Source organism: Falco punctatus, assembly GCF_963210335.1.
Source record: "Falco punctatus genome assembly, chromosome: 9".
In the NCBI taxonomy this organism is placed as follows: Eukaryota; Metazoa; Chordata; class Aves; order Falconiformes; family Falconidae; genus Falco; species Falco punctatus.
The window spans coordinates 43367407-43382638 of record NC_137589.1 but is presented as its reverse complement, the minus strand read 5'-3'; the positions used below and the strand labels follow the sequence as shown (position 1 = coordinate 43382638).

Genomic DNA, 15232 nt, shown 5'->3' with positions numbered 1-15232 from the left:
GTTTGGTTTATTTATTTAATTTATTTCATAAGGCACTTTGAATAACTGTACTTTGCCAAAGTGTGTCTGTGTTCCAGAATCTCCGGCTATTCAAAAGCCATACTGGATTTAGTACTAAACAGATTTTTTCACAAGTTACTAAAACGGATGAAAATTGGCTTCTCCAAGAACAACTCCTCCTTTTGAGTTTTTACAGATGGAGTTTGGAAGGCCTACAGAGCCCTGCAATCTGAAAAACTGAGACAAAGGAGGAGGTAATGGGTTTATGTAGCAAGGCAGGAGTGAGACATCATGCAAAGCAACTCCAAGGTGTAATCATTAATTTTTCTTCTATACTCATAGCCAGGCTAACCAGTATTTGTGAAAACTGACAAATATCTGTATTGAGATATTATCCCGTCCTCTACCAGGTCGCTTCCTGCTTTTTAAATAAATAGATACCATAATAAGCAAGCCAATGATTACCTAGTACAGATATTGGGCAGAAAGGTTCTTGATCAATATGAAAAATCTATACTGTTTTAAGACTATTTCTTCCTAGGTATTACTTCAGTCCTGCCTATGCAGAATTCAAGGGTAATTATCAGACACCCCTTTAACATAAGCATATGATGTCCAAACAAACGTACATGTTGACTTTTAAAATAATTGCTTATTCACTAACACATTGTACTGCAATTCTGTGCTTTATTTAGCAGTATAAAGGGCATTAAAAAAAAAGTCTGTACCCAGGATGGTAAGAAAAAAAAAAAAAAAAAAAAAAAAAAGGTCCTGCATATTCCATCTAGCTTCTCACGAAAAAAGTAACTTCTAAAATTACTTCACATTAATGCTGGAAAGAGGGGGAAGTTATATGTAGCATACTAGTCTAAATTTTAACACAGAGACACACAGGATCATTATTACATACATATGCCCTAGCGAAAGAATATGTTTGATCAATATTTCCAGAGAAATCACACATTTTTATGGACAATATAAGAACAAATATCCTGGTAATATGCATTACTTTATGCGGTGTAAAACTCAGCTTTATAAATTGTTATGCATCCTAAACACTAAGCTTAAATTTCCAAACACAGGTATCTAAAACAGGGCTACAAGTCAATTAACTTTCAAGGGCATTTGCAACTCCCACCAGTTCAACACTGCCTGCTAATTTAAGAGCCTACAAAGAGGCAATGCTTTCTGGGCAGGAATAGCTCTTCCCACACGGAGCATATACACGTTGTTCAGACTTCCTGTGTAAAGGGGCACGTTAATAAGGACTAGGATTTTCATAGGGATCTAAATTAATAGCTTATGTTGTCCTCCAGATACTTTTGAGGAAAGTCATCAACTGTTTCACCAGTACTGGAAGCAAAAGCAAATGTGCCATTTCCACTTTTAGAGTTTTAAAAAAGTCACATGAATTACTCTGAATTGTTTATAGTGAAGCTTTCTGTGAGGGCTGATTTTCTGCCAGCTTTGTGTTAACATTAACAGCAAGTTCCTTCTTTTCAGATCTTTTGAACATTAAAAAAATTACAATCTGTCTGCAAAAGCTTAAAAGAGAACTGTAACTGTCAACATTTTGGTTTAATATCGACTCTGTCTTTGTGAATAGAGTCAAACTAAGGCAGTAAACCGATTAAATGAAGCAAAAGGATGGAGAGGGGAACACAACGCGAGCTCGTCCTCGATTGCTGAACTGCAAACAGAAAGTATGCCCGAGGAGCACATCAAGGTATCAAGTAAAGACTCCCTTAAGAACTAACATTATCATGGATGCTTAACTTCAATTCTCTCAGCACTCCCAAATTAACAGGATTATTTCATTTTTAAGCATATGAATGAATGTATAATTGCTTGCAGAATTTGGCTCTAAATCATAAAACTATATATAGTTTCAGAAATGGTGAGAAAGACTTACCTCCATCAAACTTAAATGTATTCCAATGAGGTAGGGCATTGGGGCACTGCAAAGAGGAAAAAAAAACCTAGCTTTACATTCTCATAACATTGGATTAACACATATGACTTATAAAATTAGCTACAGGAAAATACCGGGATACTGGATTAGACTTTATTTTAAAAAACAATATGTATATATAAACAAACCACATGTGAACAAAATTTTATTCCATATTTGAAAGACTTTTTTTACTATGCAATATCCTTTCACTACTGCAAGAATTTAATTTTTCTTGACATCAGAATTTCTCAGTGACGAAGTTAAGACAAGTACATAAGGACAGCTATTAAGCATATCTGTAATACTGGGGTCTTATTTTTAAAAAACAAAAAAAACATCTTATTACCATTTTCAAAAAAAACCCCAGACTTTTTATAAAAGTATTCTTTAAAAAAAACTGATCCGGTTGTAGCATTAAGTGTTTAATTTAATGTATATGTATCACCCAGTGCTACAAGTTTTAAACCCTGTGAATATGGGTCCAAACACATTTATGTTTACATTTATAAAATAAAAATGTTTAAAAAATTACTTTTGAAGATTCTGATGAACTCCAGAGTTAGTGGGATATACGCTGGTAGCGTTATTCCCTTCTGACTGCAAAACTTAAACAGACCAAGAGGCTCTTAGGCCAAATTTGTAGCCTGAAACACAGGTGTGATACTTCTGTTATCAAACAGAATGCTAACATTTAAGAGAAAGACTGATCTTTTCTGTCTTCTTTTCCACGATGTTAGCAAACACCAACATGGACTATGTAACTCAAGAATCCTGAATGAAAGTTGTATCTTTGTGTATACAGTATTTCTAATATTAAGCTCATTACAGGACTCCCACTCAGCTAATCAGGGAAAGCTTATATTTGCACAGCTTATTAGAACACATCAAAGAGCATGCCAAAGCTGCTAATTGCAAATATGGCATATACTGCCTGTTAAACGGAAAGCACACAGACAGACACAACTTTTAAAATAGAGCCTCATTTCATTTTGGATACAGAAGCTCGAAGAGCTCATTTTCAAATTCAGATGAAAAAATGAGAGAAATGTCACTGTACTGCCTTGGATTAAAATATCTTCCATATTGCTTTTATAAACTGGTGCCTACTGCTCAGTGAGAGTGGTGCTGAAAAAACTACTGAAAGACACCAGAACAGCAAAAATCACTGCTTTGCACTTTCAGGAGAAATAGCTTTTTTAAAAAACGTAGGTACTGATATGCATATCAATAATTTACCATGTTTCTTAATGTACCCCCTAAAACTGCTACTCTGTTGGATGCTGTACCAAGAGCTGGAAATATCCTCTGTACTAGACATGCTACGTGAAAACACGTTTTTTCCTTCTGACATGAAACATGTAACTTCAAAAACCCTTTACAAGTTCATTTGTAGAACACTGAAGTGCCATTTATTGCATTACCTTGCAGCTTAGTGAACTGCCAAGGCTGGCAAGAATGCCCCCACCCAAGATTCACCCAACACAGCACCTTGTGACAGACAGCCCAGAGGGACTGTTAAATCAGAAACTAACTTGGTACAAACCCTGAAGGTTCTGCTTCCTTGGGAATTCCACAGATGAGAACCAGAACATACATCCAAGTTCTTGGATAGAAATTTTTAACATACAACATAATACGCACTTATCACATATGGATTGCCACTCTACTGAGGAGCATTTTTATTTGTCATTTTGCATGTTTTATTTGCAACAAACGTTATCTCTTTCACTCACATCTCTATTTCCAATGGCCATGATCCAGGAGCAAGTTGTTTGATCCCAGTAATTTTATATTCAAAGAATAAACCACTGGTTTAGCTGCCAGCTGCACAAATGCTCAACTTCCCTGTGTGCCTGGCTGTGCTGCTCAAGACTCCTCCAGTATGCACTGAAATGAATGTGTTTCTAATTAAGTAGTTTCATGAACACGACAGCTTCAATCTCAAAAATACAAAGTCTGAACCGCGGCAGGAAGTCTTAAGACTGCAAATGTCTCATCTAGTGGAACCTTGGCTAATCTAATGAAAGGAAGCAGGAAGAGTGCAGTATTCCAGAAAACCAGCCATTTATTAACGTGTCCAAAAGTAGACTCTGTCACCAAGCACAGGAAAATCTGAACCTGTAAAAGTTAATTAACTGTATCACGTCCATCTTTAAATCCCCCAGTTTATCAACAAAAGAATAATAAGAATGCCTAAACCCTTAAAACCAAGCACCACCAGTAAGATTTTAAGGAATTACCAAAAAGCTATGGCTTAAGATATATGGATCAGCTTTGGATGCAATGAATCATCTTTTCTATTTCCTAGCGACAGACACTACATGTAAAGGCAACACAGCGTATAAAGCTAATACAGGGATTGCATAAAGGCTGCAGTACCCCGACTTCTAACAGTGTTTTGAAAGCTGTTATTTCTTTAGACTTGTACTACTAAACACGAAAGGGCTCCAGTCGGGTGCTTCACAGGCCGTACAGTGCATACACTTGGACAGACTGGAGAAAGCAGGAGGAACAATTTGGTACCACAGAACCACAGAGAGTGGTTTTAGCATACCCACTGACAGGAAAAAAACAACTCTGGTTTCGCTGATCCATATGAAAACAGAAAGTGAGCAGCAGTAATTTGTTACAGTATAATGTGCTAGTTTTGCAAATATATGTGTTAGTTTTACAAATAGTCAGAGAGATTTCCACTAGGGAATGAGGTAGAGCACAAAAGAAAACATGGGTATTTCTTTGAGAAACATTTAACACATGGGTGAAAAAACTGAATCACGGGGCACTGGGACATGGCACCGGTCAGAGAATGACAAGCAGAGCAGGTACGTGCTATGAAGGGCTCTGGAAGGTGAATAGCATGTTTGATGCAAAAGAGAATATGGGGAAAGTAGAAGGTAAATGAGGAAGGTTGACAAAACCATATGAAAATAATTATTTTAAGAATTTTTCAACACATATAAGCAATTGCTTGGCATACAGAAGCCAGAGGGAAAACACTGACTGGTCAGAGCTTGGGCAAAGACGTCTGGAACTACACAGATGGCTGCAGCCATATTTCAGACATGAGCAGTAAAAACCCACACCATTTAGAAATGGATTAGATCTGAAGACTAACAAAGAATTTCACAAATTATGAGAATAAATTAAAAGAAATTTAACTCAGTTTTATTCACAAACGCTTGTAATGACTGAAAGACACTGAAGAGGAACAACAAATGGGAGGCACCTACAAACATCCCAGCAGAGAATCAAGGGAAACAAATGCAGGTTTCATCTTGTGTGAAAGGTGACAGGTTTGGAGAAAAGTGGATCTCTGATGCATATATGGAGCACTTGTTTTTGAAGGTGTGCGTGTGAAATTTATTTATTCAAAACTGCTTTAAAATAACCATTACTGTTAATCACCCAAATGTGGACCTGAAAGTTTTCTCCATGAATAACAAAACTCAAATTATCTGAGTAACTATGTTATCAAAATTCATTTTATCAGAAATGACATCACGGTTCAATGACACGTGAACAGCAAAGCAAATACAAAGATATGTTAAGGATAAGTCCCCATGATAGCTCCTTACACTCCCAAAAGTTTAACTATGCAAACATCATAAATAACCTAAACAAAATATAGTTCTGGTAAAGAGTATAAATATTTCAAATAAAATCAACCAGAGAGATTATATTTTTATGTAATCACTCCATCTGACTGAAAAGGAAACACACCTCAAAGTAATTGTTGAAGGTTCATCTCAGGCTTCATAAGTTGCTTTTATCACCATTTTTCTTTATCTCGTGTTAATCATACACCATTACTGAAATACTCAGCTACCATCCTGTACAAGGGAATGTTGTGTTCCTCCTCTCCCCCATTCCGAACACACTACAATAGTTCAATAGCTCTTCCTAACTGCTACTCAGGTCCTGAGACATGAAACTCTCAAGCAGTTTTTAATATTTTATCAGGTTAGAAGTGTATTTCCAAGCCTTTCAAGCAAACTTCAGTAAGACACATTGCTTGTATAAACAGGAGAAACACTCCACCAACCTTTAATCCTTCTGGGACTCATGACAGCTTAAAGACTGCCCTTCAGACCAGTCTCTGCCTACTGCTTGACACTTCATCATTCCTGGGGCTTCTTACAACCACAACTACTAATTACTCAGAGTTGTTTGATGGCAGCCAATATCCATTAAGTGCAAAATTAAGAAGTATCAATTCCTACTGCGCATATTTACTGCTTAAACAAAATGCCTTCCTAAGTCTTTTGGAACAAAGAGAAAGGTTATTACTTCTCTTGTGCTACACTGGTTCCCAGTGCAATCAGCGTTATTTATAATCAAATGAGTTATATAGGTAAATATCAAATCATTAAAGTAGCAATGCATAAGCATGAATATGGATATTGTGGACTTAATGGCTATATATTGCCCATTTATTACAGTTGCATTTTTACAATTTCTTTAATTCGTTTCCTTAGGCTAACTAGAGACCTCTTAATTATGCTCCCAAGAGGTGGGCAACTACTAATTGGAAGAGAAGCAGGTGAAATAGAGGGACATTTCCTCTTAAGTGAAAAAAAACACCACCTTTAAAAAATACTGCAATTCACCAGAAAAAGTAATGTAAAACCCAAGGATCTCAAAAAAGTTAACAGTTTACAGCCACACAGGGATTTGCACCATTTTGCTTCATTGTTACAGGAAAACTGATTAGATCACATTTACTAAGTTCATGTCTTGATGCACAAATACTGACTTGATGCGTCACTCTCACATCATTAGTACTTTACTCTCTAAGGTAGGCTCCCAATTTCTCTTCACATTACTCACTGAAATGCAACAGAATTCAATCAGAAATTTGTTGAGCTAATTGATGCAAATTAGAAACTTGACTGCATAAATTGGCATGATGTAGAAAACGTACAGCTAAGAAACCAGAAGAGCAACTACAAGAGCTTTTAGTGAGTACACAGATGTACCAGGCTAAATCAAAATGCCTACCAAGAGGCTCATGACGAAGGAATCATTGTTTCCAGAGCAGCAGGAGTACTTGCCCTCCAGTTACCCCCTCCACCTACTTAAAGGAGCATATTGAACTATATGCAGATTTAGAAAACAGGAGAAAGGGAGCTAAAAAAAAAAAAAACTCCTGGAGAAAGGGAAAACTGCACCAATAGAAACGTTTGTTCAGCAGCTGTGCCAGGGTGCTCTCAGAATATATTAATGTTGGCTGCTAAGCAGTCTATCTAATATAAAAGACTGTTTTAATCACCCTAGAAAATATACTGTTGCTTCTGGTAAAAGCCCACAGAATAACCCAAGTGACAATGCTCTGGGACTTAGAGAACATACTAAGCTGTGTTACCAGGTCAGCAAAGACAGGCTTTTCTTACAGGCTAATTTTAAACACAGACACTGAGAGCAAAAAAGGAAGAAAACAGACACAGTGGGAGTGTTTTTATGCCACATGAAAAACAAACTGGAAGAAGCAGTTAGAAAATTAATAGATTGTTTCTTTCACATCAAGAAATGCTTAAATTCCCAACAACAAAATACATGGACAAGATCTGGCCAAATTTAAGTAGTTGTATGTGGTTAGCTACTGATGCTTGGTGGCAGTATCTCATTAACCAGTACTTTTGGCACCTGCTGGCAGGTACTTTTTTTAAATTAGAAAAAAAAAAAAAAACCACCAAAGACCCAAAAAACAACCAGCAGTGCTCCATAGGTTTCCTCTGTTGTTCTGTATTCAAAGGAACAAGCAATCATGCATTAAGGTGTGAAAACTAATGATAGGATTATCACCAGTTTCTCATCTCCTCCACCCAAAATCTTTCCCTGGGCTGAAAATATATCGAAGAATGGTACCTAATTAAAAAAATAAAAATAAAGGATAGCACTCTTCCCCTTGCTCCCCCTCCCCACCCTCATTAATGTAAATGATAGGGATCAGATGATCAAAGTAATTCCAGATACATGTACAAGGTACTACACCACGATTATTGACTCAGCATCCCTTGTACAGAAAGCAAGCATATCAAGAACAAACATTTTGAAGACACAGGCTTTTGGCATTTTCAATTCTGTGGTGAAGTATGTGAATGACGAATGTAGGGGAACATAAATACTAAGTTTAAAAAAAATCATTTCAAGAGGGAAATGGAAAGAAAATTGTCTCCCTTCTGCATTGTAAGTTAAAAAAAAAATCAGCAAAGAGCAAACTGAAAAAATGAGAAACCACAGTGTTTTGAAAGTACTTGGTGTAAAATGTAAATAAAAGACAAAACGCTGTAGAAAAAAATGTGGAACAGATTCACATTGAGCATGTTTGTGGCAGAGTCGCTATTCACCTGCAACAATATCCAACCAACCACCTTTTCCTGGTGGGAAAGCGCACTTCTCTCAACAGCTAAAGGGAACTCTCCACACCAAGCCTGAAGTTTCTCTTACATGAAGGTGGCTAAAAGGATCTTCAAGTGGTAGGAGGAGAGTTAGTTATTCTACCCGTTTGGTTCTCTGAAAAGAAAGCTATTCTACCTTTTTGTAGCTCTGGAAATGTCCAATGGGTGTTTTGACCCCTTCCCTTCCAAGGAAATAGAACCACCATGGAGTTGTCAGTGTATCAGTCGGGACCTTAGAAGTTTCCTTTATACAAAAAGTTTCCACCACAACTCAGACAATTAAAAGCAAATAATCACAGGTGGATTATTTCTTCAAAAACTTTCAAAGATCACAAGTAACAGTCTATGTACCCTTCTGTGATTTTCAAAAGAGAAGATTCAAAAAACATCACACAGAACAGTCAATAAATGGACAGTCAACTAAATGAACATGATATTCTATATTCATAAAAACTGAAGAATTCTCATTACTTTAAATTTTGTTTCCATTTCAGCTCTTTAAAATTCATATATCACATTTGCAAAAGAAATAACCAAGCAATAGTTTAAATTACACACTTTTATTTTAAATAATCTCAGGTCATTTCCCCTAAGAGATAGACACCAATACGCAGTAACACTACCTTAAAGCAGAGAGCACGGAGCTGATTTCTCAGTCCTCCTAGGCAAAAATGATGTCTCTAAGTTCACATGGTTACAAAATAGATGGACTATTTTGAGAAATATATTTATGGCACATAAAATGTTGTTAAATTGACTTATTCAACAATTATAGTGTGTGTAGCTACCTCTCCAATTAAAGTTCATATCTGGCTAAGATAATCAGTTGTTGTATTTGTGAGCACGTAATTGCAATCTGCCTAATAATTAAACATTTTTAAATCATACTTTTCACACACTAGCTGGCTCATTCATTATATGGACAGGGTGTTACACCATGAAAGAATTCATTCAGTAGAGCTCAGTGACTTGTGTCTTTATTTCCTTGGGTACACTGCCCAAGTGTTTGCTTTTTGCGCACTTCTGCTCCCAACTGTGGGATCTGGACTTCACCCCTTTTAACATGTCTTTGTCAGAAAGTCGATGAAATCCTCATCTTCAAACCCAGCGTAAAAGCCTCTTGTGGTCCACATCGTTGTCCTGAAAACTCCTAGCAGCATGTACCTGAAGAAAAAGCTGGCAGCAGCAGCCTTCATGTGTTAATTACACATGCGAAGGCCATTATGCAGAGAAAGGGCACCTGCTGGCAGTGCAAATGACTAGAACTTGCCCTTCCTGTGAAGTGAGTAAATTGAAGGTTCATTTCTACAGGAGATAACAGTTTTCAGATCCCATTCTGTGTATCCTCGACATAGGCACACACTTAACATTTAAATCATCTGCAGAGGAACAAGCTTCCTTTAAATCTGCATGTTTCAGTTCCTAGCACTTCACTTAAAGTGAGTTATCCTGGCTGGTTCCTTGCTCTTGCTTAAATGCAGGGAAAGCGTCACACAGAACACTAACCCTCTTAAAAAAAACTAGCCAACCTCCACACTAAGAGCTACACTTAAAATATGGTATCATATGATACAGTAAGTTTAAGTTTGGGATTTATTTTTTCTGAGGACTTTTTAAAATGCTAGGGGGCAGAGGGAGGCTGTTTCTATGTTTCCAAACCATCCCCAAAAGCACATTAAGCACCACTCTCCCACAAGCATTTCTGCTACACGGGGAGCCCCGAAAGCCAGCCAGCGCGGCTTGCCAGGAACGACAAAGGCATTGAGTCCCTCACCCTTTTCCATCTCCTTCATCACCTGACTGTGTGACCATGCAGCAGCAGGTCCATGTTTTCCTTGTGCTCTCCTTTTGCTTCCAAGCCTGTAAAAGCCTCTCGTTACCCTTTACATCCCTCAAACTCCAGCCAAGCTTTGGCCTCGCTATTTCCGTCCCTGCATGCTCAAGCAATAAATCCAAGCTCTCTAACAGGGCTTGAAATTTTAACTTCTCTAGGAAGCCTAAGATAAGGCCACTCATTTGGGGCAAACTTCATCTCCCTGCTGCGTACACAGAGGGAAGAAAAAAACCCCACCTGCAAGTCACACAAACTGAGCACGTGCAGCAGTAACTAATGCCTGATAACAGAAAGAGCAGCATCTTAAACCTCCTCTTTGTTAGTTACTCAGAGTGCTCATCCACTATTCCTGTGCGCAGCAAATGGGAGAGGTGATGTTACGGCTGAGCAGGTTAAACTGACTCTGCACTAAAAAAAAAAAGTTACAACTGTGAGACTTTTTGAGGGGTGCTGTAGGCAGGCTTCTGAACCATCAGCCACAGAGCCCGAGGCATACGCTAAGGACACGCTAACCTGCAGACCCCTACAGTGAGTATGAGGCTTCTTATACCACCTGGACAGTGTGGAATCATAGAGCAGGCTGGAAGGAACCTCAAGACGGCAGCTTCTCCAAGCTCCTGGTCGAAACAGGGCCAGCTTTGTCATTATATGAGGTTGTGCATGGGCTGTGCCAAAATTTGTCACATCACAACAACGAGTAAGTTTTTGAAAGGTTTACATTCATTCCCCTAAATAAGGTAAATAGCATGTTCTAAACACACACTGGTAATAAAAGATCACTGCAGGAAAATGAATAGCTTTCCCCCATCCCCAAGAGAAGTTCAGGGAAGCAGAAAAATGAGAGTATCTTCTCCACTGTATTCTCTTCTGTTGGAGTCTTAATTCAAATTTTAACATTTAACACAGATATGCTGAAAAGAGATTTTAATTATACAATATCGAAGTTGTAGCATTCCGTATTAAGAGTATTTCAACATACTGCTAGACCATTATATCTTGCAATGAAAATAAATTTTTTACTTACTAGGTCAGTTGCTTCCTTAATATGCTGATATATTTTTAGAGTAACAGTTGCATCATAAGAGGACTTAAGACTTGCTATACAGAAATGTGAAAACTGTTGTGAATGTAAGTGATATATATACATATATGTAATATATATATATACATACACACATAAATATAGCCTTACCAACAGTAGTCCAATAGATGTGGGGGCAGAACAGGAATGTAAACATGCTGCCAGAACATCGGGTAGAGCATAGCTGCAGACCCATGAATGCAGGCAGTTAACTGAAAAACATATTAAAACAGAATCATAAATAAAAGAAAAACCAAGCTTAGAAAGGTAAAGTTAGCACAAAAAACCCTATCCATTCTGCTCTCATATCAACATTCTTTATTAGCAAATATACAATGTTCTTGTTAAAAAAAAAAAAAAAAAGGTATTGGTGGGTGAAGGATGACTGCTTTATGGTGGTTGTCATTTGACTGACTTTGTAAACAGCTGAGAACGTGATTCATTCAACAAAGAAAACCTGAGAAAAACCCCCAGTGTTCTACAAAGCAACAGAAACATGGAAATGAAAACACAATGAGAACTAAAAAATAGTAAAGGCAAATCCCCCAATCCTGGTAATTACCATTCATTAAATACCATAAAGCTGCACTGAAATTATAACAGAAATTGAAAAAAACATGGCATATGTTTCTTAAGAATATGTCATACTAAACTCACTGACTAGATTTTTATTATTTAAAAGGGATTTTTATCTAATTGCCTTTCACCAAATCATTGGATCCAATGAATTTCTCAGTTATATTGTTAAAAACTCATTCAGAATAGTTTTGCTGTTAGCAGGTACTGAATGGAAAAGATCACAAACAGCAAACGTAAGTGCCAGTCAACCCATGGGGAGAATCATCACAGAGCTTTGGAGGAAATTATGTCTCTCAATCTTATTTCAAATGATAATTAATAATTTGGAAAAGAAAATAAGCAGGATATTTGTCACATTCACTAAGGATATTAAAATGGAGAAGGTGGCAATCCTCAATAAGAAATCTCAGTCAAAACTATAGTCAAAATACCACAAAATACACACACACGCACTTGGAAAAACAGAAAATAAATAAATCAGAACACTGATACAAACAGACACATACAAGGAAAGGACTTAGAGGTGACAGGCAATCACATCCACCCTGACAGTGTTTTGCAGTTTAGAGCGTCTTTTAATCTCAAATGATACCCAGCACAAGTACTACATGTTTCACTTGTGAGACCCATTTTGAAAACGATACTCAACAAAAGCCTACCAGTTATTTGAAGATACAATGAAATCAAGCACATAATGCTTGTCTGGACAATAGGAAGGAGGGAGAACACTGCTTACAAATGCCAAAAAGACAAATTCTGAAGGACTGAGGTCCTTGTGGTGGCCCTGAAGTTGCGTGAGATGAAACTAAGCAAAGGCAAATGGTGACATTAATCCTAATTCAGTTAGATGTGGTATAACCTTAAAAAAAATAAATAATGACCCTCATTATTATTAATTTCCATTAAGACAGACTACTGAATTATACACCACTTCATAGGGAACCCACGACTGAGAAAGAAAATGGTCTAGAAGAACTAATACAGTCTCTTAAGGCTCCATGTCAGGGAAAATCAGCTCTAACTCTGGATGTAGTTTGGCTTACTTTCAATGCCAAAGCCTTTATGTAATTCCAATTCTGTTTCTCTAAGTAACAGAACCTGGTTTTCTGATTAAAATGCAGGTCATTAGGCAAGAAGATGGAAGACAGGCACATATTTCGTGTGCTATTTTTAAGCCTCTGAACAATACAGATCTGGGTAAGCAATGAGAATACACCAAGGGAACATGGAATTTTTTGGAGAATTACTGTGCTTTGCAGCGTGGTTCAGATAAGAACCACAGTGAGGTATGAGCTTTGCAAGCAGGTGTTTTTCAAAAACAGAAAAGTGCCTATAAAGATGAACCAAAATATACTTCGCAATTTATAGCTCAAAATAGGCAGAGATTTAAAGAACCTGTTTAGAGCCCAAGACCCAGTGTGCCAGGTGTAAACCCATACAGGACTTTAATGACAAAAATATCAGATGTAAAACTCCTCCACTTTGAAAAGCCAGAATTTTAAGCTATACTTTGTACCTAGTTGAGAGATACCATTATTGTGGCTAATACATATGAATAATCTGTCTGTTTAAGAATGTTTTTGAGTTCAAATCACTCTATCACCTAATCAAGGAAAACCTTAGACAAAGAATGGCCTACTAAGCCAGATCAAAACCCCCTTGCCTCCCAGTATTCTGCCCAACAGTGGTCAACACAAATTATTAAAGCCACTGATTAAAACATTCATCAATAAAACTGGTATTTCCCACTTTCTCCATTGCCACCAGCTTGCAGCTAACATTTTGTGTGTCAATGAATTCAAATAAATACATTAAAAAATGCTGCCCCATCCATTCATTTTGAGCCTGTTTCCTCACAGTTTTTAATGTGTGTTCTGAGTTTTGAGCATTTTGAGACAATAAACAAGAAAATTATCTCCTGCTTATCTTCTAAGAGACATACATGATTTTCTCTATTTCTATCGAGTTCTCTACTTAGCCTGGTAAAGATACTGGTGGATCCTACTCTGCTTTCCGTAATTGAGAGATTATTTTCTTTATTTACTTGCTCTTGTTACACTTCTCTATACTTTTCATTCTTTTACTTTATCCTTTTTTATCTAGAGTAGATAAGAACTCGTGCAATACTCAATGTGGGCAAGCCATGAACTTATCTAGTGGTACTACGCCCTCTTTTTTGTTCTCTCTCTCTTCATAATATTTTTTCTTGGCTTCTAAGCCTTCAACTGAGTAATAAGATGGCATTTTCATAGATCAATGGATCTCTCTTTTAAAAAAACTCCACTTACTCTTTCAGAGTGGTAATAATCACTTCAGTTATTCAGACCCTGATTGCTTACATGGTTAGAAGCGTTTTCTCCTGTAAGCATTATTTTACATTTATCCATGCTATGCAACAGAATTACTGCTACTTTTTTTCCCCTTTTTAAAAATAATTTTTCACAAGGACATTGAACAGGTTCCAGAGTAGAACACTGTTGGACTGCTTAGCAACTTCCAGAATTAGAAAAACCATAAACTTTTCTCAACTTTCTCCCCCTCAACATTTTAGCCAGTTGTTTACCCTCAAGACCACCAAACTGTCCCATGCCATGAAAATTTCTTGAACAGCTTTGAAGAATTCAACATAGTTCAATCTTATCTAGATATTTAACAATTGTTAAGATTTGAGGCATGGATTTCTTTTGCGTATTTACTCTTCCCGAGCAGCCTTTGCTTCTGCCTTCACTTGTTCTAGTTCTGATAGTGACAGGTTTCAACTTTCTTCATAGAACTATGGCTCAAAGAACTGTAGTTTCTTTAAGGGAGAATGCTAGCACACCCAGTTTTCAACTCCAAATAGAAATTTCTGTAACCAGATCGTATCACTTGTATTTGTTCTTGTGTTTCTTTTTCCAGAATCCATTTTGATCTTACTTTCTTCAGACTTCAGCACCTGCATCGTGGTGTGCAGCAATGAAGCTTCTCTTCACTGAGTTGCTCACTGCTGCACAGTCACCCCACTTACCAGGGCTGCAAACAAAATCTGTTTGCACCCCTGATTTCTGTCTTGTCTATCATGTCCATCTCTTGGCCTACATTCTTTACCAGTTCTCTACCATATTGAACCACAGATAATCTGGCCAAAAATTTTGTTTAATTACTGACATTCATCTGCACAAATAGTACCGGTTCATCTCCATTCATCTTAACACCCACTCCAGCACCTCCACAGTTTCATTAAACTGTCTCAAGAAATATTGATAAAATCTGGAGGCAGTCTTGTCTGACCCTCTTTTAACATCCCTTAGGTTTTAATTTTATCTCCCATGAAAGCTACACAGCCACTCCTCACCTTAGCAGAGCTGGACTTGGCAAGTGTCACAACATGAGGGTCCACAAAGCTC

The 15232-nt window shown here is 37.3% G+C and overlaps 1 protein-coding gene across 4 annotated transcripts in view; it reads right to left on the bottom strand.

The window, feature by feature from the left end:
• DENND1A (DENN domain containing 1A) overlaps positions 1–15232 on the bottom strand; it is a 231116-nt gene that overhangs the window by 95471 nt on the left and 120413 nt on the right. For all 4 annotated transcript variants that reach the window (XM_080402471.1, XM_080402472.1, XM_080402474.1 and 1 more), the window contains exons 10-11: positions 11379–11479; positions 1913–1958 (exon numbers count right to left, since the gene is read on the bottom strand). In XM_080402471.1, the coding sequence (XP_080258597.1) occupies positions 1913–1958; positions 11379–11479 (147 nt within the window). The remainder of the gene's footprint in view (positions 1–1912; positions 1959–11378; positions 11480–15232) is intronic.